The sequence below is a fragment of the Sorex araneus genome, chromosome 1 (assembly GCF_027595985.1).
Source record: "Sorex araneus isolate mSorAra2 chromosome 1, mSorAra2.pri, whole genome shotgun sequence".
Taxonomy (NCBI): domain Eukaryota; kingdom Metazoa; phylum Chordata; class Mammalia; order Eulipotyphla; family Soricidae; genus Sorex; species Sorex araneus.
The window spans coordinates 386,919,684-386,944,113 of record NC_073302.1 but is presented as its reverse complement, the minus strand read 5'-3'; the positions used below and the strand labels follow the sequence as shown (position 1 = coordinate 386,944,113).

General features: G+C 38.3%; 1 protein-coding gene across 1 annotated transcript; it reads left to right on the top strand.

Moving 5' to 3' along the window:
* Window positions 1-10,100: 10,100 nt before the first annotated feature.
* Window positions 10,101-19,258, top strand: GNGT1 (G protein subunit gamma transducin 1). The gene is made up of 2 exons (XM_004602184.1): window positions 10,101-10,196; window positions 19,130-19,258. Exons 1-2 carry the CDS (start codon window positions 10,101-10,103, stop codon window positions 19,256-19,258), a joined length of 225 nt encoding a protein of 74 aa, XP_004602241.1.
* Window positions 19,259-24,430: the final 5,172 nt, after the last annotated feature.

Genomic DNA, 24,430 nt, shown 5'->3' with positions numbered 1-24,430 from the left:
AGCGGTTGCTTTTGTTCTTTTGGATGTGTGCTAGTCTCTGTGGTGTGAGGTGGTATCTCAAAGTTAGAACAGAAATTCTTGATATTCAACCTTATATTCTTTCTTACATACCCACAACTGGTCCCTTTCTTGAACCAAGATCTTGGAGTTTATCACTAAATGCCAGAATTAAGAGATACAAACACTCAATGAGTTTAGGGTACCTCTGTATGTGTCAGATCCCTACCTTTGTTTTCTTCCATACGCTATGCCTCTTGGCCCCATAACAGATGGATAGGATGTTGAATTGGAACAAATTCGCCTTTAGAATTCTGGAAACTGGAGCATGACAGTCTATCCTCTGAGGGCTCCATTGCCTGGGAGATGGTCAGAGATTTAAAGAAAGCCTAAGGCATAAGGTCTTGCTCTCCGTCAGACTCCTCAGGTTTAGGAGATTTTGTCTAAGTCATCAAGGAATGAGAAGAATTCATTGATTCCAGTGCTTTGTGGGATACAGATTCTATAATATATTTATTTGATGAGTTTCATTAATAATATCTTGATTAAAATACAAGACTTGCTGCCTTTTAGTTTACATGTCATCAAAATATAACTAGAAATGAGACTAACTGACACTAACTAGGGATCCACTCATATGCTAAAGAAAAGTAGTTAATCTCTTCTTAGAGATTAGAGGATCACTGCTTACTAACCCACCCACTAGACATTTTTCTAGTGACTTGGATCATTTAGGAAATATTTGTTCATATATGCCCTTTATTAAACATGAGTGCATTAGTGTGTGGTATGTAATAGGATGGTATCAAATAAAAAGCCAAGATATACTCTAATTTTATTGTTGTTTTCCTTACTAGAAATAGATAGTAAAGAATTTAATGTGTAATTTTTCTTACTATGGTTATTTTTAATTCACCTATCTAAAATAATTACCTGAGGGGCTATGTAGATAGCTCAATGGTCAGGGGATCATATACTGTATGTTACAATATCCTAGTTGATCCTACCGTCATATGGCCTACTCCTTGCACCACTGGGTATAACCAGTACCATAGGGCTTAGGGAACACTGAATACTGGTTCCACACACTGAACCATACAGCTCTATTGGCAGAATATCATGACAATTGATCACAGCCGCCTGAGCTGTGTAGGACACAACCCCCAAGGTTATTTTTGATGAAATAAAGTTTAAAATAGATAATATAGTAGCTAAAATGTATCCACCTTTGTGTTAGGCATTTGTAATACAAATATGAATAAATGCATTAGGGATGTCATAACATAATAAACAAATGAACCCTAATTAATTATTTTAAAAGATTGCAATATATATTTCCTAGTGCAATGTTCAAAGTTTATACTTTAGGGTACACAGAGGATGAAATAAATAGAACTTTAAGCAGAGTCTATATTGAAAATCAAAGTCAGTTCATATAAACTTATAAAAAAAATTTATTTTCTATGTCCCCGGGGTCCAGGAACTCATTCATCAGCTCCTGATTCTAGATAGGTCTATTAGAAGCTTTGATGCTAGCCAGACATTGTCTTTCTCCAGAGCACAGAATCTCAATAAAACTAAACAAAACAAAGAAAAAAACCTTCCTGTAAATGTACATTCCTTCCTATGTCGTGTCTACTTAGAAATTGTATCATCCTTTTTCTTGCTCACTACATATTTTCTTTTTTGTTTTGTTTCTTGTCCACACTTTATGGTACTTGACTGGACTCAGCTCTGTGTTCAGGAATCACTGCTGGTAGTGCGAGGGAGACCACATGTGGTGCCAGGGAATGAAATGGGTCAACCATTTCTTAATCCCTGTCATTTCTCTTTGGTCACAAGTCAGTACATATTAAACTATATAGGGAAACCACAAATTTGAGAAAAATTGTGGAGTGTTGTATGTAAGACCTTCCTGACACCGTTTTGCTTTAATTCTTACCCAGAATTATAAGTGTGATGAATTATATGGGTGACCACGAAACTGGAGAGTGGTAGGTTGAACATGAATGGGGGAAATGTAAATAAGTATTAGTTCCCGTGTACCAGTTGTAAATCTTGATAGCAGTGACTATTATAATGGATGTAGTTTTTATTGAGGATTTACATTGTGGTTTGCATTCATTCACTAATTTTCAGTAAATCCTACACACACACACACACACACACACACACACACACACACATACACACACCACTAAAGAAAGTTATTTTATTTTTCTTGTCCCCAAAATAAGAAAGCTAGTATCAGAATAATATGTGACTCGCCCAGAGTTTCTCAGCTAGCACAGACTGTCTGAACCCTGAAGACCTGGTCTCTCTCACTGCGCTGGTACATCTTCTGTTCCCCATTCAGTGGAAAATATAGTTAGGTTTATTAAATGTAACATGTTTCCATGATTCTGTGTTGCTGCCTCCACAGCTTTATATCAGTATTCTTTTTTACTCAAACATAAAGTTTATAATTGAGAGCAAATAGATAGGTACAGTTTAAATACATTTCCATAATGCTCTAAAAGAAGCATCTGCTAAAGTTGATAATCAGATTAAAGGATTGAGAGTTAATTACTAAAGTCCTTATTTTCCAGTTTATATTTAGCAGAAAGTAATAGACCTTGACCTTTCAAGTATAAACACACCCTTTCTTATAAAAGTAGTGTCATTTTTATCCTACAGTCCAAACTTTCGTACTAAACTACTTAGTTTCTGAAACTCTTTTTGCTACAGTTTTAAGATCCTCAAAATGTCTTTTATTCTATCTTTATGTAAAAAGCTTTTATATATTAAATGCCACTGGGAAAGCAAATGACAATGTCTGTATGCTGAAGAGACATAGATCTCCTAGTATGCTCACTGTTTTTGTTTTTTATCTTATGACATGTAGAAGGAAAAGCGAAATTAAACAGAAAAGTCTATATTGAAAAAGTATGCATTTATTTTTGTTTGCTTGTTTTGGGGGGAGCCACACCCAATTTTGCTCAGGGCACATAACTGACAGTGTTCAGTGGTCCAGGATTTTAACCAGTTATGTCAGTAGTCATACACTAGGCAAGCACCTTAGCCTCTTGTATTATCTCTCTGACCCCTGAGGTAAGAGAGGTGCTTGCTTTGCATGCAGCAGGCCCTAGTTTGATTCTATAGCACATATATTCTCCTGAGCATTGCCAGAAGTGATCTCTGAGCACAGAGCAGGAGAAAACCCTGAGCATCTCCAAGGTGGTAAGAGAGTATAGTTTACTTGCCTGGACTTCATGCACTGATTCTGAGAGGGAAAGATGACCCAGATCTTCCATATTACCACAATGGAAGTGATGTATTATTCGAACAGAGGTTGGCACTGGTGCTACTACGCTGGACACTGTCTCTTTGTTTTCTCTAGTTCTTCATGCTCTTCATTCCATTGAATCAATTCTTTCCCTTTCATGTACTCAAATGCAACTAAGTTTTAATAGTTTCTATTTGGACTTTTCTATCTTTGCTTTCTCTTATTATTTTCCATCCCAAACTTAAAGTTTATGTTTGATTCTATATTATTTTCCTGGGCTGGAGTTATGGCACAGTGGTAGGACATTCACCTTTCACGCAGTTGACCCATGTTCGATTCCTCCGCCCCTCTCAGAGAGCCAGGCAAGCTACCAAGAGTATCGAGCCCGCGCGGCAGAGCCTGGCAAGCTACCCATGGCGTATTCGATATGCCAAAAACAGTAACAGTAAGTCTCACAATGAGAGATGTTACTGGCGCCTGCTCGAACAAATCGATGAGCAATGGGATGACAGTGACAGTGACATTATTTTCCTATCAGGGTAACATTTTGCTGCTCTAATTTACAGAAAAATTTATCAAAATATTATTTACATTTTCTGCCTTTATTTCCTCATCTCTCACCTTTTCCACATTCCACTGAAACTAAAATTCTCTGTTTCGAAGTAGCAGAACAATAAGTGTCCACTGTACAGGGCACATCTGATAGAACCTTCCAGTCCATATGACATTCAAAGCAACAGTTCCTAGGATCACTAAAATTCTCATTTTTTACATCTGTGTTTTCTTTAATTTCTTATGGCATCTAAAAAATTGAATTATCTCTCCAGTCTTCAAACTTTTTTTCTATTAGTCTTTCTGATACCACATTTTACTTCTTTTGTCCTATTTAGATGACCAGTCTTCTCAATCTCTTCTGCCTTACATTTTAAGATTGGGGTGATTCAATCCCAATCCTGAGATCTTTTCTCTCCAATTATACCCTCCTCTCATATTATTTTAAAGTACACACACATATATAATGTATATACATACATATATTTGCATATACTCTTGATCTCACCTCTAAAGTTCAAACTCTTTATCTATTGTAACATATCCACTTGGGTATTTAAAATAGCTCTAAAAGTATATGTCCTAAATTGAAGCCTTGATCATATACCACAAACCTTTCAGTAAAATATAGTTCTATTGAGATTCTGAAATCAAAAACATTGGAAATTTTTTGGTAATATCATATCTCTCTTTAATCCAGTTAAGTCATAAATATGTCTATCAGTTCTACCTTCATATCACATTTTAAATCTATCTATATTTCTTTATATCCAAAGTGAACAGTGCAGTGCAAATCTATCAAGTTTAATTTCTATCATCATCATTACCATAATTAATTTGCTAGTGCAACTCACAACAGTTTCCATATTATTGTTTTATATTTGCAATGCTTCTGGCACCCATACCATCAGTGCCAGTAACACCCCACCAGGTCCAAAGATATCTTTCTCTCTCTACCTTTGTCACCAAAAATGACTGTTGGTGCTATCTCAAAGCTTGTTTCCATTGGGAACTGTTTTATGTCTTGCTTTATATGCTGGATTGAGTTAGATCACTCAGTGATTGTCTTTTTCCATCTGACTCACTTCACTTAGTAAATCCATTCAGGGTAAAGTGAACTGCATGTCTTTGCTCATAACTAAGTGGTATTCCATTGCATATATATTTCACAATTATTATTTTTTCTTTCTTATTTCCTCCCTGATTTCATTTTGGGGCAACACTTAATGTTGCTCAGGGCTTACTCCTGGGTCTGTGCTCAAGGGATCATATGTGGTGTTGGGAATTTGAACCATAGTTGTCTGCACTCAAGGCAATATAGCCTTACTTCCTGTACTATTTCTCTAGACCCCTTTTAAAAACTTTTTTAGGAAACACTGTATTAGGTTTTTAACTGATGATTTCACTTTTGTTACTCAATCAACTCCCACTTGATTATTTTTGTTGTTTGTTTATCTTGGAGCCACATCAGACAATGCTCAAGGCTTATTCCTGACTATGTACCCAGGTTTCACTCCTGGTGGTGCTCAGACAACCACGTGTGGTGCCTTAGCTCAAACCCAGCTTAGTAGTATGAAAGGCAAGAACTCTGTTTGCTGACCCCACATGGTGGGTTTTAATGTATTAGGCAAAGGGATAATACCACACTCAAAATAAAATTAAAATTCTTCTGTAACTCATTTAGTTTCTCATCATGGTTTATAAGGCTCTATGTGATCCAACCACTATTTCTTTTAATGACCTTATCTCTCTTGATCTTATTATCCTCAAATTACACTGTTTTCTGTTGTTATAATTTATTTCCACCTCAGGGCCTTTCCATGAGATATTCCTTCTTTATAACCCTTTGCTCTGTATGAAGTACTGATATAGTTTTTATTGTATCTTACTTGAGAGTTGGACTTCAATGCCACTGGCATTACTTGTAATCAGCCCATTGGATATCACTCTATATCCCAGACTCTCATCACTTTATACTACCTAGTGCAGTCTTTATTGCATTTTTCCATGAATCACGTGAAATTAATATGCTTATTTTTTTTCTGTCTGTCTGTTCATGGAACTGCTATATAAGTTCTGTGAAAGCAGAGAGGTCCATTTCTATCATTATACCATTTGATTCTTCACACCATTTTATTTAGATACACATAAATATTATATCTAAAGGCTAAGAATAAGACATGAAAAGTTTGATTTTGGTTTGGGGTCATACCAGCGTTGCTCAAGGCTTACTCCTGGCTCTGCACTCAGGTCTTAATCCTGGCAGTATTTAGTAAACCATTGGAGGCACTGTAGATCAAACCTGAGCCAGTAGAATGTTCTCCCCACTGTACTCTCTCCCATCTCACTGTACTCTTATTGGTTTTGGTTTCTGCATCACTGCTACCGAGGTATTGCAACCATGCAATGGTGGGGATCGTTCTGGGGGGTCCCACATGCAGAGCCATATCCCAGCACCAGGGTGCAAACCTCCCAGATGGGACATGCTCACAGCATTCCAGGCACAGGACAACCTTCTCAGATGCAAAGTGTGTTTGCATTTTCTCAAAGGAGACCCACAGATGGCCTAAGCATCTGTGAAACAATGGCCACATCACTAACATCAAGGGAAAGTGAATCACCAGTGAGACTGGCATACACCATAAAGACCAGAACAACCAGAAATGATGGGAGCATGGAGAAAGGGACCCTCATCCAGTGCTGGGGAATGTTGACTGGTCTAGTATTTTTGTTCTGTTGGGATAGAAGGCCTTTATGGGTCACACATGGAGATGCTCAGGGGTTATTCTTGGCTCTGCAGTCAGTAATACTCCTGGCAGCAAAAACTCAAGTGTTCAAGTACAGAAGATGGAATAAGGAGACTATGGTTCAGGGGCAAAGAGATATACAGGGGGTGGGTCATTTGCCTTACATGCAGCCAACCTGGGCTCAATCCTGAGAGAGAGAGAGAGAGAAAGAGAGAGAGAGAGAGAGAGTCACAGAGCATCAGAGCATAGTGGAAGGTTGGTGGGGGCCAGGAGAGAGAGGTGAGAGAGAAACTGGGTACATTGGTGATGGGAAATGTACACTGGTGAATTGATGGGTGTTGTACTATTGTATGACAAAAGCTCAATCATGAAAAACTTTATGACTGTGTATCTTGTGGTGATTCAATATTTACCAAAAAGTGAAGAATAAAACCAACAATCTGACATAGTTTTAAAGGTCCCATAGGGGGCAGTATTGCCCCCTTAAGAATCACTACTCTGATATGGATTAACAGAAATTTCTTTATCTACTCTGTTTTTTTGGACGTTACTACCTGATGCTAATGCGGAATGGCAACTATCTTTGCTTTAGAGGTGACAGTTTCTTCCCTGGGTTAGTTGTAATTGCTACCTTAGCTTTTTGGTTTGAGTCTTCAGTTCTCCCCTTAAATCATGATGAAGTGCAGATAGGGATGGTTAATAATAAGAACAATAATATGATCTAGTTCATCTTTGAAAAAAAATACTCTTAAAGAATGAAAGATATTATTTAAAAGCACTTAAAAGGTAACCTTGGCATAACCTGAAAGTTCAATCTGAAAGTCTACCTGTCTACAGTAACACTAGTTAATATGAACTAAGTACTTGTTTCGTGATTCACCCTGGATGTAACCTTTATTTCTCCCAATAAATGCACTGTAGCACTGTCGTCCCATTGTTCATTGATTTGCTCAAGCAGGCACAAGTAACGTCTCCATTGTGAGACTTGTTGTTACTGCTTTTGGCATATCAAATATGCCTCGGGTAGCTTGCCAGGCTCTGCTGTGCAGGCGGGATACTCTTGGTAGCTTGCTAGGCTCTCCAAGAGGGATAGAGGAATCGAAAATGGGTCAGCTGCATGTAAGGCAAATGCCCTACCCTCTTTGCCATTGCTCCAGTTCATAAATGCACTATTTAGGAAATATTATTTTTTCTGGTTTCTAGTAAACTGAGGCCCAGATAAATTAAGTAACTTTGTCAAAATACACATAACCAGCATGGGCCAATGAGTGATCATTTCTTTGACAATAATATAGTAAGTCTTCTCTAAAGGAGAGAAAATTAAATCTTAAGTGTTTTACAAAATCAAAAAAAAATCTTCAGTTAGGATCAAATTATAAAAAGTTCCTAAAATTATTCTTATATACTATGAGGTGTTAGTAATTATCAAGTGGAGTAAGTTTTACAAGACAGAAAAATAATGTGAAGGACATTGTTAACAAGAAAAATGGTCTGTAGAAATAGGTGTCCTTGTGAAGTTTTGTACATAGTATGAAGGAGTGAGAAGGAAGGTGAGAGAATAAAATAGACTGTGCTTTAAAATACCAAACAATAGTTACACCAGCAGATATGACCTTCTGTTGTCTAATGATTCTAAAGATAAGGAACAGAATACTAAAAATTACATGTATATGGAGGCATTCTTGGATTCAGTCTCCCTCTCCCCACACATACCCCACCTGTATACCAGGAATGATTCCTGCGTACAGAGCCAGGAGCAAGCCATAGCACCAAACACATACAAAAAGTGTAAGATACATTAGTTTTAGGGAGACAATGTATTTGTAATATATTATAATTACAATTACATTATATAGGTACATTATATATAATATATACTTATATATTTATAATATCTATAAGTTGTTCTTTTATCAACTGTGCTGATATTCATTTTCTGAAAATGTTCTAAAACTTCCAGTAAAGAGAAAAATATTACAAAATTGAGAAAGAAAATCTTTCCACAAAGGTATTAGAAATGAAAACCCTTTGTAAAGACAAGAAAAGTGTGTTAATTGTCAAAGCATTGTTAGCAGAATATTTTTATCAAAATGTGTCAGATACTAGATTGATAGATAAAGGAGGCAGACAGGATAGGTAGTTTATGAGATCTTTAAACCCAGGATGGAGGAGGATGAAGTAACTACTCTATCTCTGTCCCTCTCCTGGTATAATCTCCTCTTGAGAAAGCCCTTTACATTGATGCTTGTCCCCATAAACTAAGGCCCTGGAATGTGTAAAAGTCTAGCCCAGGTAGATTAAGATAGTTAGGAATTTGACCAAAGAATGTTGTTCTTCCCCTTCTGATGATTACTGGTTCTAAGTAATAAATATTGTACGTGGAGTTCAGTCAGGGCACTCAGTCTATGAGGCTGTTAGCTTCCTGACCCCGTGCTTTTTCTCTCTGATTTTTGTCTCTTTTCTTTAAACCTCAAGCATCCCTGCTTCAGACAACTTTACCTAGGACAGGTCCCCTGCAGAAACATTATAGAATATTAAAATATACATTGTTAATTTGTTCTCTGGATGCATCTGAGTCCTGAACACTTTCATAAAAGTACATAATTACTTTTATGAGAAATAAGACAGAAAAAATATAAGATAAGTGAACGAGAGAGAAAAAATATGTAAGATAAAAATGGAGGGCCAGAAAAGGCAAGATACTAGCATGTTCCATGTGGCTACATGAAATGATTTTCAGACAATTTTATACAACCAATGGCCTATTATTCTAATTAAGAAGAAAGATTGCACAGAAGGCAAAATATTTTCTCTTATATGGAAATAAGTGGATCAAGCTTAGTGGCCCTGTTAACTCCCTATTTTTGTTTGCCTTCGGTATCCAATTCATTATGACTTTCACAAGCAAATTTTAGGCATTGCTTAAAGAAACACTTCCAAAAAGCAAGCTATCTTATTACTAATTAACAAAATTCATTATTTTCTATATTTCTGTTCTATTGATTCAAATTTCCATCCATTATTTATTATCAGCTTGCAATGATACCTTTGTAAGTTTCTCTGTTAATACCAGGTTAAATACTCCATCGATTCATGGGATTAATGTGCAGCCCTCAATATGACCCCATCAAATTAACTTAAACTGCATAAATCATACAGCAGAAGGCTTTGAAACTAGATATGAGGATCAGAAACCCAAACTTGTACACTGTGCAAAAAGCTTTGGGTATTTAAGATTATATACTGACTAAACTGACCTCTCTGCACATGCCCGCTGGCAGCTGCTTAGATTCAAATGCTTGTTTTAATCATATTAGTGAAGATTATGAGACTTTAAAATCCGAAGACTAGTGCCAAAATTAGTCAGAGCTTTCAGGAGAAATTGATTATCATATGAAGTTAAAACTAACACCAAAGGAGGGGAAAACAGTTTAATTGGTAAGTTAAGAAATGAGGGAAGGGTTGACTACCATCAACTTTTAGCAAGTCCAGAAATTCAGATATATGAACTAATCCTCTACCGTTTCAACAGATGAGAGATGCCTGTGATCAATATTGAGGACCTGACAGAAAAAGACAAGCTGAAGATGGAAGTTGACCAGCTCAAGAAAGAAGTTACTTTGGAAAGAATGCTGGTAAACTACTGCTGCTTTTGGATTTTGTTTTAAATTGATAGTGTAAGAGTATGAGGCTAGAAAACACTGTGAATTTTCGGAATGGAGATTCTGAATGCAGATAATGAAAAATCATTAAGGTAAATATTTTACAGGGAAAAGAAAAGGCAATGATCACAGTTATCTATTGATTTAGACTTAATGAAAAGTTGCATGTACGGACCAAACCCAGTTCTGAGCCTGTTTTGTATGACTACTAAGGTAGTGATATTTTCCACATTTGTATAAAGTTGAGTTAAGGAAAAGGAAAAGAAAAGAAAAGAAGATGAAGATGAAGAATGAGACCCTGACCACATATAACTAAGCAATAAATGAAGAAATGCATATGGCATATTGTTTTTATTTTCCTAATTTGGTAACTTCTCTTTATTTGTGCAATCCTTTAATAATGCTCAAATACTTCTAGCCAAAATCCCATCCTTTCCAGGGCTGTCACAGCCTAATGAATGAGTACATTCTATTCTTCTTTGCAAATAAAAATGAGTTCAAGTACATGTAGTCCCTGGTTCCTCCCAAAATACTTTGACAGGCTTGAAAATGGATACTTAGGTTTTTATTAGGAAAGCTAGTAGAACAAAACAGCCTCACAAGTGATAAGTGTATTTTATATTTTAAATTTTTATTTTGAATATTTTAAAAATACATATATTAAATTTATTTATAGAATTTTATTTGGCTGCCACAAAATCTGTAAAGGGGCATATATATATATATATATATATATATATATTTTAAAGGAGTGGTATGGGTAAAAAGGAAGCAGGAAGAAAGAGTACAAGCTACCTTCAAGTTACCTAATGTGCCAGTCTAACATTGTTCTATACTTTTGGGGTGTTTTTGGAAGGTGGGAAAGAGAGGTCATACCTGGCAGTGCTTAGGGCTGTGTCCTGGTTCTGTATCAAGGATTACATCTGGTGGGACTCGGGGGACCATATGGGTTTCTGGGGGTCGAAGCCAGATTGACTGCAAGGAAAGTGCCCTACCCACTGCAGTATTGCCCGGGCCCCTCTACTACAGTTTCTCCAAGAAATTGAAATGGCTCCGATGGCTGAACAAAATGTTCTTATGAAAGAGAAGCATAAGAAACAAAAGTCACACTGAGGTAAGCAGAAATGATCTTTGGAAAAGATTTAATTCTGCTTTAACTAAAATTTACTACTTTTATTTATTTTGTTTTGATTTGGGGCCATACCTGGCAATGCTCAGGGATTACTCCTGAATCTGCCCTCAGAAATTACTCTGGGTGGTGCTCAGGGGATCGTGTGGTCAATTTTTAGCTGGTAAAAATGGAAAAATGAATTTATACTTATTTTCATACTTTGCTTAGAGCTCTTATTTTCTGTCAACATTGGGATTTCATCTTCTTTGATGTTTATAATTGTGCCAAACTTTCCCATTCCCTTCAATGTAGCCAAATATGTTTTGTTGTAAAGATAAAATTAAGTCAATAGGTAGCTCAACATCTTAAAATTTATGTTCATAAAGTTAAAATAAATTTATCATTCAGAGCTAATAAAATTAACTCTTGGGGTGAAGGTAGTTTTTTCTTTTTTTCTTCTTTCTTTCCCCCCTTTTAATTTCCTGGTGGTGCCAAGAATAGAACCCAGGGTCTCACACATGAGATAAATGCTCTACTTCTACCTCTACCTCACACCTTAGAAATGCTCTACTTCAATATATTTAATTCTTTACCTGAAGTATCTAAACAGTGTTCATTATTTCTATGCTCAGGATTATTACTTTTGTGGTTATCTTTATTTGTGGGAAGATTACCTGAGAAATTGGGGGGGAGTAAATATTTATTTATTTTTTATTTAGTATTTTTTGTTTCATAAAGTAGTTCACAATATTTGATGACATTTAATATTTGAACACCAATCCTACCACCATTACACCTTCCACCACCTCATTTAGGATTTTTTTTTAAATTTATTTATTTTTAATTAGTGAATCACCGTGAGGGTAGAGTTACAGATTTATACACTTTTGTGCTTATGCTTCCCTCATACAAAGTTCGGGAACCCATCCCTTCACCAGTGCCCATTCTCCACCACCAGTAAACCCAGCATCCCTCCCACCCTCCCCAATCCCATCTCCCCCCACCCCACCCTGCCACTGTGGCAGGGCATCCCCTTCTGTTCTCTCTCTCTAATTAGCGGTTGTGGTTTGCAATAAAGGGGTTGAGTGGCCACTGTGCTCAGTCTCTAGCCCTCATTCAGCCCGCAACTCCCTTCTCCGACATGGCCTTCGACTACATTATAGTTGGTGATCCCTTCTCCCAACAATAATGTAGTCGCCCTTTCCCTAGAATGTGAGGTCAGCCTCCAAGCCATGGAGTCAACCTCCTGGTACTTATTTCTACAATTCTTGGGTGTTAGTCTCCCACTCTGTTATTCTATATACCATAGATGAGTGCAATCTTTCTATGTCTGTCTCTCTCTTTCTGACTCATTTCACTTAGCATGAAACTTTTCATGCCGATCCACTTAAATACAAAATTCATGACCTCCTTTTTTCTAACAGCTGCATAGTATTCCATTGTATAGGTGTACCAAAGTTTCCTCAACCAGTCATCCATTCTAGGGCATTGGGTTTTTTCCAGATTCTAGCTATTGTAAACAGTGCTGCGATGAACATACATGTGCAGATGTCGTTTCGATTATACGTTTTTGCCTTTCTGGGATATATTCCCAGCAGTGGTATTGCTGGGTCAAATGGGAGCTCAATATCTAATTTTTTGAGAATCGTCCATATTGTTTTCCAGAAGGGCTGAACCAGTCGGCATTCCCACCAGCAGTGTAGAAGGGTCCCTTTCTCCCCACATCCTCTCCAACAGTGGTTGCTTTTGTTCTTTTGGATGTGTGCTAGCCTCTGTGGTGTGAGGTGGTATCTCGTGGTTGTTTTTATCTGCATCTCTCTGATGATTAGTGATGTAGAGCACTTTTTCATGTGCCTTTTGGCCATTCGTATTTCTTCCTTGGTAAAGTTTCTGTTCATTTCTTTGCCCCATTTTTTGATGGGGTTAGATGTTTTCTTCTTGTAGAGTTCAACCAGTGCTTTATATACCATTGATATCAACCCCTTATCTGATGGGTATTGTGTAAATATCCTTTCCCATTCTGTGGATAGTCTTTGTATTCTGGTCACTGTATCTTTTGCGGTGCAGAAGCTTTTTAGTTTAATGTAGTCCCATTTGTTGATCTCTGTTTTTACTAGATTGCTTAGTTCTGTGTCACCTTTGAAGATAACTTTATCTTCAATATCGTGGAGGGTTTTGCCGACCTTGTCTTCAATGTACCTTATGGTTTGTGTTCTAATGTTGAGGTCTTTAATCCATTTTGATCTGACTTTTGTGCATGGTGTCAGGTCAAGGTCTAAGCCCATTGTTTTGCATGTGGTTGTCCAGTTGTGCCAGCATCATTTAGGATGTTTTTATCCTGAACCTTAACTCCTGCCCCAAATAAGAACCGAAATAATTTATTTTGTATTGTTTGTTATGAAAAACTGCTGAAAATGCTACAAAAGAGGTTTCTTAGATGAAAGAGAGTGAAGATTGTTGTATTTCACTCAGGGCCCATTAAGCTTTTTGATAAGAGATCACTAACATATTATATACAAACACTAACATATTGTGTGTATACATACATATATATGTATATATATGTACATATATATCAGTAAAAAAATATTTCCCTATAAGGTTGGTTGCCTCTTCAAACCCCATCAAATGTGCTGTGTTATTCTTGGAGTATAAGGTATGAGTTTTCACCTGCCGCAAATGCAGCTGTGCAATCCAGGAATAGGTTAATTGTGGTGAGACTCAGCCCGAAAGTTTGGAGAGCAGCCATGAGCAAGGCGGCAGTTGAGTTCTGGAGGTATTTGGCTGCTGGGGCTGGGGCCCTTGGGGTGGGGAGGGGTCTCACTTGCTCCACTCCGATGCCTCGAATGAAACAGACTGGCACAGGGTCTGGCAGCATGGTTATGGCATTTGTCATGTTATGCGCCTTTCTGGGAGAGAAGGGCATGCTACTCTGGATCATGGCCCATGGCGAGTAAACATTTTACATCGCTATTTTAATTACATCTCTCTATTCTTGGGAGGTGGCAAACAATTTGACATCAGACTACTTCAAGAGTGTGTGTCTGTGTGTCTGTGTGTCTGTGTGTGTGTTTATATGACATGGAAATTTCAAATCTTGAACCATAGCTGTAACACAGGATCACAGGCTGTCGTAGTAATGTCATTACAGTATCCGTAAATGGACAGACACTGAAACCAAGTCCTTGGTTCACATCGTAGCTTCACAACCTTCTCAGTTCGTTCACATTCTAGCTTTACAACTTTCTCACTGTAAGACATCTACCTAAGTTATTTAATTCATCTGTGCATCTATGACTTCACCTATAAAATGAGGATAATAATATCTAACTCAAAAAGTAATTGGGAGGAAAAAATAAAAAGTAATATTTGCAAGGTTTAAAAATAATGCCTAGTTCATAGCAAGTGCTTTCTACTAATACTACTTTTTAATTTTTATTCATACCTATGAACCAGATTCACATTATACTTCAATCTAGTTTGTTCTCAGGAGTTACTATTGTCAAAAATAATGCTTTATATCCAGCTGACAGATTTGTATTAGTGAGAAATCAATGTAATATGTCGACTTCAAAGACAATCTTTATAATAGTTTAAAAGACAGCTACCATTTGAATGAACATTTATTATATAATGGCAGTTAACATGACCAGAGTTATTCTTTCTATTTCATAGATGAAATAACTAAAACTTAAATGAAACACCTTAATTAATAATACACAACTGTATTATTTTGAAATCGGTAAACCGATTTTCAAACCTGGGATGGCTTGAATCCATGTATGTGCTCTTTCTATCATGCTTTGAAGTTCTGTAATAAAATATCTACACTTAGAATTAGCCTCAAAAAATAATTTTTAACACGTAATCATATATAATTTGAGGTAATTGGTTGTTCCGTATTCATACCTTTCACTTCCAGCCAGACATTGTCAAACCCAACTAAACCCCCAACTAAACTGCTGTTTGGGAGGGCTCAAAAGAGCTCATTTTGAAGGTGAGAAGTCAGACCTTGAGGAGGAGCAAACACAAACCTAAGTTACAGCATGTTTGAGGTATGCTTGAATCACAAATATCATACCTGACTGATTTGAAATGCTCCTACCCCACTAATAAATAATTTACTATAATCTATGATAGTGAGAAACTTACAGTGATTTTGTAGAATTATTATCTTAAGTCATGTCTAATGTGTTTTTAAATGTGCTTGCAAAAACAATATAAATATTTTATTGAGTAGCACTGTAGCACTGCTGTCCTGTTGCTCGGGCGGGCACCAGTAACGTCTCCATTGTGAGACTTGTTGTTACTGTTTTTGGCATATCCAATATATCATGGGTAGCTTGCCAGGCTCTGCCGTTTGGGCGAGATACTCTCAGTAGCTTACCAGGCTCTCTGAGAGGGACGGAGGAATCGTACTTTTAGAATGAACTCTTACTGAACTGTGAAATGAAGTTCTATTTTACTATCAAATTACATAAGTGAAAACCTAACAAATTAAAAAATTAATCTGTTCCTGACTAGGTTCAAATATATACGTAGACATCACTGTATCACTCTCATCCCATTGCTCATCAATTTGCTGGAGCAGGCACCAGTAATGTCTCCATTGTGAGACTTGTTATTACTATTTTTGGCATATTGAATATGCCACAGGCAGATTGCCAGGCTCTGCCATAGGGGTCAGATACTCCTGGTAGCTTGCCGGCTCTCCAAGAGGGGCGGAGGAACTCCAGAACTACAAAAGATAGTTCACCTCATTACCTAGACCCCTTCATCATCAATAAATGGGGGTGGACCCCAGAGAGAATCCCTAGGACTGATCACGTGCTTTCCAGGCCAGAGACCCGAGTTTGGGCCCTCATTCCCCACAGATTCCCCACGCACAGCGGGCACACCACCAGCTGTAACCCCAAAGCAAAACAGACAGAAAATGGAACGTGCTGTTTCTGAAGAATAAAACTCAAGCAGGGCTGGAGGTTCCACCCCGGTCTGGCGGGGTCCCCAGAGGCTCCCGGGAGCCCCCTTCCACAGGCAGCCCCTGGCCCCCCACTGGGTGTGACACCCCCCAAAACAGAAATTAAGAAAGTTCATAACGCCATCTCAGTAACGCTCTTGATTGCCACAGAGTGGTGACTACGTTGAATTTCTGTTTTCTGACCGCATAATAGTAACAGAAATCATTTTTACTTACACTTGGATTGCTAAGTAGTCTAAACATCCTTCACTATTTTCACAGCTCAGCAAGAGTAGTTCTCTGGAACTACTAGTGGGGTGTGGGGGGAAGACAGGATTAATAAAATTCTCCTGGAAAACATTTTGTCCCAAATAGGTGTGACTCAGAGGGTATGTGCTTATGACCACAAACAACAGCCAGCCCAGCGATGTGGCTTATATGCTAAATGGATGACGAGGCTGCGGAGGCCAGAGGCGTAACACAGCGGGGATCCGGGTTCCATCCGTGGCACCACCAGTTGTGGCCCGGCCCATCAACCGGAAAAGAGAGAGTGATTGTGTCTGGGCGCTCAAGTAACTCCCAAGTTTTTGTGTGTGTGTTTTTTTTTAATCAGACTTAAAATTTACGTCAAGTCACCATCAGAAGCAACTCCTGAGTTTGCTGAGCAAAACCAGCCAACAAGAGCAGGCCTGGGAGCGGAGGACTTCATTCTCACCAACCAACCGGCTAGGCAGCAGGGCCTTCCTCTGAGCAGACAATCATGTTGTAGGGCCTGGAGCGATAGCACAGTGGGTTGTTTGCTTTGCATGCAATGGACCTGGGTTCGATTCCCAGCATCCCATATGGTCTCCTCGAGCATTGCCAGGAGTGATTCCTGAGTGCAGAGCCAGGAGTAACCCCTGAGCATCACTGGGTGTGACACAAAAAAAGAAAGGGAAAGGAAAGGAAGGGAAGGGAAGGGAAGAGAAGGGAAGGGAGGGGAGGGGAGGGGAGGGGAGGGGAGGGAAGGGGAGGGGAGGGAAGGGGAGGGGAGGGGAGGGGAGGGGAGGGGAGGGGAGGGGAGGGAAGGGGAGGGAAGGGGAGGGGAGGGGAGGGGAGGGGAGGGGAGGGGAGGGGAGGGGAGGGGAGGGAAGGGGAGGGAAGGGAAGGGACAAAACCTCCAGCAAACCACTCGCCAGAGGAGGCCTGGGTCACTACCTGGCCATCACTTTCTTGCTTCCCCACCCAGCAGCCCCCAGACCCTCCGAATCCCACAGTCTGTCACACTGCAGCCCCCACTCCCTCCGGGCTCTGTGAGCAAACTTCCCCGACTCCCAGGCTGGGAACCACCTGCTCTTTGCTTTTTCCTTAACCTTCTCCACCGCCTCTGCCTCCTTCATCAACATCTCCTCGGTGGCAAGCCCTGCTCGGCTCTCCTCGAGGTTCTTGGGGATCATCTCCTCCTTCTCCCCGGCCCCTGGAACTTGGAGGTCACACCCTCACACCCAGGGGCCACACAGCCACCCCCAGGACTAGCTGTGGCTGTAGCCCCCACCCTGGGCCTCAGTTTATCCTGGAAACTTCACTTTCCGTCTCTGGCATTCTTGGGGTGAGGGCACTCAAGGAACCCTCTGACCCTGAATCAAGCCAGGAAGTCTGGCTGCTGCTTTGTTGCCATAGACACCTAAAGATACCTCCACGGTGACTTTCTGATCTGGAACTCTCCGTCTCCCTCAGGCCTCACAGGTTCACTGTGCCCAAGCTCTGGCCTCTCTGAGCCCCTGTGTCCACCCCACCTTGGTCCAGACCAGAGCAAAGGGGAGCAGGAAGGCACTTCCGGGAGGCTTTTTGGACAGGGAATTCGGGGTTCCAAAAGGGAACAGATGGTTAAGTATGTATAAAAAACATTGTCACTGTCTTAAAAGTGTGTTAAATGTTCATTAACAAGATCTGGCTAAGTCCATTAAAAAACTAAAATGCTTGATTTTCCACTAACTCATTACTATAATGACAGGAATGAGAAACAAGCACATAAAACGAATGATTCAATTTATCATTTGTGTATTTACTGAGCACCATGTATTTACTGAGCACTAAACAAGTACTGTTCTAGCTGACTTGGACATTTGGGAACATATCAGACAAAAGTTCTTGACCCTTGGATCTCACCGTTGAGAGCACAGTCACAATCAATCATGGTAGACATGTCTAAAATAACATTACATGAGTACATTTCTGAGAATTCAGGAGTGGTGATAAGAGAGGAATTTAATAGTGATTCATTCTTGTCTACCTGTTCAGATCACATTTTCGGAATGAGGAAAAATCTTTTATCAGTGTTCACCCTGCTAACATTCTTGACTTGTGCTGCCAGTCGTGATGAGCCCTGGATTCAGTCTCCTTTATAAAAACAATCTGGATAGGCTGAAGAGATCGTACAGAGGGTGGGGTGCTCACCTTGCATGAGGCCAACCTGGGTTCCATCCCGAATCCCACATGGTACCCTGAGCATGGCCAGTAATGACTTCTGAGTGCAGAATCAGGAGTAAACCCTGGACACAGCCAGGTGTGACCCTCAAAAGAAAATAAATAAATAAATAAAAACAAAGTCTGGAGATGTGGTTGTTGCAATCCTCTTGCTGGAGTTTCACCAGCTGTTTATCTTCTGTCTGGAAATGTCCAAGAGGACAAAGAAGGGAGCAACACTTTCTTTTCTCCTAAAAAGTACATGTGCCTTGTAAAAAATAGAATCACATAAAAAGGATAGAATACAGACTCTTATTTTCATAAATGCATTCTTGGTTTCTGTAATACTCTGCACTAAATCAAATGAATCACATCTGTTTTCTTTCATTGAAGGTATCCAAGTGTTGTGAAGAAGTAAGAGATTATGTTGAAGAAAGATCTGGGGAAGATCCGCTAGTAAAGGGCATCCCAGAGGACAAAAATCCTTTCAAGGAGCTCAAAGGAGGCTGTGTGATTCAATAAACACAGAAGAATTTCCTGGAATATCTTGAGTTTTAAGGGCAATGCTTATTTTTGGGTCATATATACTAATACTATTAACCATTAACCGAAGTTTTAATTTTGTAACAGTGTGCTTTTAATAAAATTTAGGACCTAAATATTTCTCTAAAGTATTTAAAATAGAGATTGATATATACTTGATAGTAAATGTGGATTAGCTACTACTTTTTATAATAATTGTTCCATGAATGATTCTGTTATTCTGAGTTGTGAGTATATAGCTAATATTTTATATTCCTTTGCTTTCCTCTCAAATATACCATAATATTCAATCTAGAAATTTCTCTTCCTAACATAATTACGAAGTTTATATTTTAGTTCACAAATGACCTATCTTGGCAAAATATGTTCTGTGAAAATTGTGTTGTTAATGTTTAATTTTCCTGTAATTTTTTCTAAGCCCTTAGTCGGTGGCTATGGCTTATTGTAACCTCTTCTAAATAATCAATTCTCCCTGACATCAATGAGGTAACTTTTTCCCAGAATGTTAACTGGATTAAGAGTTCATTTTGTGGTCACATAGCACAGTGGATTTAACCACTGCAAGAGAAGCGTTTTAAATACAGGCTTTAGAGCCAAGGAGTTTTAGTTCTGGAACTTCTACTGTCTGAGTAAATTATTTAACCTTAATTTTTAAGTTTTGTCTGCTGTAAAATGAAGATGATTATAGAATTTTACGTATTGCCTGGCACACAATAATAATGAATCAGTATCACTTAGAATTACTACTGGGAAAAGTGGGAAAAAATATTGCAAATACTTTAAGGAATACACTATTGCATCCCATTCCTAAGAAGACTCCCATCTGTAAGCTCCCTTTTTATTTTCTTTAGCAGTGGGAGGACAACATAGACAAACAGCTGTCACCTGTATCATCTAGTTAATCAGTTTCTTCTTGGCATCTTTTCAACTGCAGGAGCAAAATTTCATACATTTCCGCTGATGACTAAGAGAACACTTACTTGTCTCTCCTTGGATAACAAAGAACAAGTATAATTAACTTCAAATCAGGAACAATTTTTGAATTAGTGTTTCCTTGTTACTATCTGGCATTTACAGTGCTTTTCAAAAAATCTCTCAATGATCAGAATACTAAGCAATGTTAATTTATTATCATATCTTAAAAACTGAATACAAATTTTATATTATTTGATTTGAAAGAAAGTCTAAAAGTCAATCCACGTTTGGCTGCTTGCACAGTGAGTGACCTCACTCTGCCATAGGAAATGTTCAACATATATCTGTTGACACTTGGTCAATCCCTTCGGTTTGGAATAGGGGAAGGCAGGTCTTACAGAGTGAACTGTTGGATTTCTCATATCCAGAGTCTGAGTCTCTGATTGAACATTTAACATTATATTCTGCTGCAAATCTTGGTCAAACATACATTGGGCATTAAAATATTCCAGAAAAAAATCACCAAGTCTTTTCTTTGTTTCTATATAAAATGCTCTTTTCCCCAGTTGAAAATTACAAGACCCCTCTTCACCCAGCTCTCACCATCTTCTGTCTCCCTTTCTCCATTTTCTTCTCTCTGTAAACCCTACTTATATTTATTGTTAATTTGATTTTCTTTAAACATTTCCTTGTGTATGTTTATATTTATTTAGTGAAGTGTCCTATTTTTTTTTATGGCTAACCCCCCCCTGCAATTTATTCACTATGACTTTTAGCAAAACAATCCTAATCATTATGTTCTGTTTCACCTAAGAACTGGAGATAGATATTGGGGCCAGATGATTTTAATTTTAAATTACAAATCTGGTTGGCCCACTTTCTCATTGAGAACTTTGGATAATAACTGCAACACTTTCATTTTTTTTGTATGCATTGGAGAATTAGGGTAGACCGTTGTGTGGACTATTTAAAACCATTGTGACTAAACAAGCATGTAGGAAAAAAATCTGAAAAAATGTCTAGTATAATAAAACCTTTAGAATTCCTTCGGTCAACAAACGTGTGTATATGTGTGTGTATGTGTGTGTGAAGCAAGAAAGTTTTATTTAAATTTATTTTAAAAGTAGTGAGGGGAGAGAAATGGAGAAGAATGTGTTCATGTGAGAACACCAGCTTCTCCAGCAAGGAAATGGGCAAGCAAAGAAACAGAGACAAGCAAGCAAGATACATGTTCAAAGGAAAACACTGGCTTGAAAAGCAAGTGGGTGAATGGCTGTTCAATAATTCCTGACACTTCATTTTCTCATAGTCTGGAATTTTGTCACCATTAACCTCTCTATCTGAAACATACTTCTACCTCCTTTCATTTCAGCTTTTGGAATTCTACTCCTGAGGCTCACTACAAACCATCTCCACTGTCTCTTAAAATATCTCCAGTGCAGTTTGTCTAGCTCATAAGTTACTTAACTTTCTTATGTTTTCCCCTATTATAATAGGTAAGATTGACTTCATCTTTTATTTATTTTGTCAATTTCTCATTAGAAGCTCTGTTCATCTTTAAAACTGCTATCTCAACTAATAAATTGTAGTTGATCAACTGTAATCAGTGTTTCATTCAGGTAAAAGCTGGTAAAGACAGTTTTTATATTTGACAATTTAGAATTTTTGCTGGCTTAACTTAAAGGGCTATTCTTAAAGCTACATATTGTCAGCAGAATTTTAATAAAATTTAAACTAAGGAAGGAAGTACAGAGAAAGATGGCTCAGGAAGAAGGAAATGAGATCATGGCTGCCATTCCCCCACAGTTATAATTTACTGGAATTCAATGTTGTTGTTGACATGTTTTTTAAATTAAACTTTATTTAAACACCATGATTTACAAAGTTGTTCACAATACATTTGTTTCAATTATTCAACATTCCAACACCCATCAATGTGTCCTTACCTCCACCAAACTTACTTCCACCAATGTCCCTAGTAATCCCATATCCCACTACCCCCCAATACACACACACCACACCAAGTCTTATACCCTTGCAGGCACTAATTAAATTACTTTACATTGCTTATTGTAACATAACGGTGTTGCTACAGTCATGGTTTGAAGAGTTACTGAGCTGTTATGTGAGGGTTGGGCCTTCCATATCATTGTTTTCACTCACTGAGTTTAGTGGGCTTCTACTCAACTTTCCCATCAGAGATGACCTCTCCAGGGTTGTCAGCTCTGTGAAGTTTGGAGACATTGCACAGTGCCATATGCAGCTGTTCACTTCATGGGCTTTGGAACTGGGATGATCACTGCAGGTGTCTCTCTGGCCTCTCTGAGATAGTCCTGAAGCTAGGATGTTTCTCTGGCAGCTGCAGGAGCTGATGTGTGTGGGTGGAGCTCTGGGTTTTTGACAGGGACTTGGTCTGCCCCCATCTCTCTCTCCTAGGCTGCTGAGACCTCAGCAGTTGGCTTATATGTAACCAACAACACTTGCAGTCAGGCCTTTCTGGGTAACTCAGCTGCCAGCATCCTCTGAGATCAGTCCTGACGTTCATCCTTTTCTCTCTTGACTATGTTTTGGTTGCTGTTGTTTTGAGGTTTTTCCTCCAGAATCTGTTGTTTCAGGACTATGGATTACTTGATTAAAGTGAATGGGATGTCAGTACAGAAAAACAAAAAGTACTCCAAGCACAGCCTTAGCATTTGTTTTCTGAACTTCCTATTATCATTAGTGGAGATGAATTAAATGTACTTAATTACCATAAAACATCATTTGAGCTTTGAGGATGTTTTGTACAAAGAGGTGAGTCTAAGCTTTAGCGAGGGAAAAGAAGCCTCACCTTTTAAAAACTTAGATTTAATTTTAGTTGGATTTCAAAACAAAATCTCAAACTTTCTAAATGAATGTATTAACATGAAGAACACAATAAATTAGAGAGAATGGATAATTATATGGGATGGAAATAAAAATCTTATACAATAAGGATTGATGAAACAATTTTGATATTTTTAATTGTCGAGTATTTGTTAATACATTTCTTAAAGAAATCATAATCTTTAGGACCTACACAGCTATTGTGAATTCACTAAGTGTGGGGGCACAACACTTGCATTCAGTGACCAAGAGCCACCTCCCCAGCCTTTGCAGCAGAGAAACAAAAAAGACAGGGGACCATGGACTGATAGTAAAAATCTGTCTGTTTAATGCAGAGCTGTCAGCATAATTATAGAACACCTGAAGGAGTTCCTTGTATAGGACTGTATGTAGGTGAGATTGATCACTTGCAGAGGTAAAACATTCTCTTGAGAAATGAACTCAAGGAATTACTGTCTCCCAGGTACCTCTAATATTGCTTTTCTCTTTCCCTTTAATAAAAAATATGTTTTATTATTATTAATATTTGCAGTTATTTAGATAAACAAGTTAGAGATATAGGTTCGAAAACTTAGTTCTCTGGGCTCTGAAGGCAAGCAAGGCTCTTACCAAAGTCCCAGACTCAGTCCTTAGGACAATTCAGCTTGGCCCTTCCCATGGAGCCCTTTCTCTTAAGTCATAAGAGTTTGCATCAAGAATATGCACTTATGCTTTCTAGACTGTCCCATTTTGATGCCGCGGTAACTTTTCCACTTGCCCTGTATCCATCCCAGTCCCGTGGCGAGACTTCCTTTTTGTGGGTGTTAGGAATGACAGCAACCGAAGACTAAGCCAAGTAAATATGATGGATGCCCAGGCATAGATATATTTCAGAGTCAATCAACTCCCAAATATTAGGAGCACAGCATTGACAGTATTTCTGTTTAAGCAAAGAACATTGCTCTATAGTACAATGTGAAAAAGTTATAGGGGAAAAGAAAAGCTAGTAATTCACTTCAGCTTCAAAATCTAGACTCACCTAAGTTTTGGCTTACATGTAACCTAGACTGACTTGGGGAATTGTGACAATGAGAGGTAAACATAAAGGAAAGGTTAAAGATAAATTCAGGGTCTAAGGGGTTACAAGCTTCTGCGGCGGGGGGGGGGGGGTGGAAATTCACTGATGAAGCCTAAAATACTTACGGTTGATATCCAAAAGTTATCATCTACAAATTTTAGAAAATAAAAATTAGCAAGTAACCAACTTTATTTTCATCTATGAAATAGGATAAATATCTCGCAAAAGTTCATAGGTAAAAAGCATCAACTTGCTTGATTTTTTTCTGAGTTCATTAATAATAAATCTAAAATATTAAGGACACTCAGTATTTA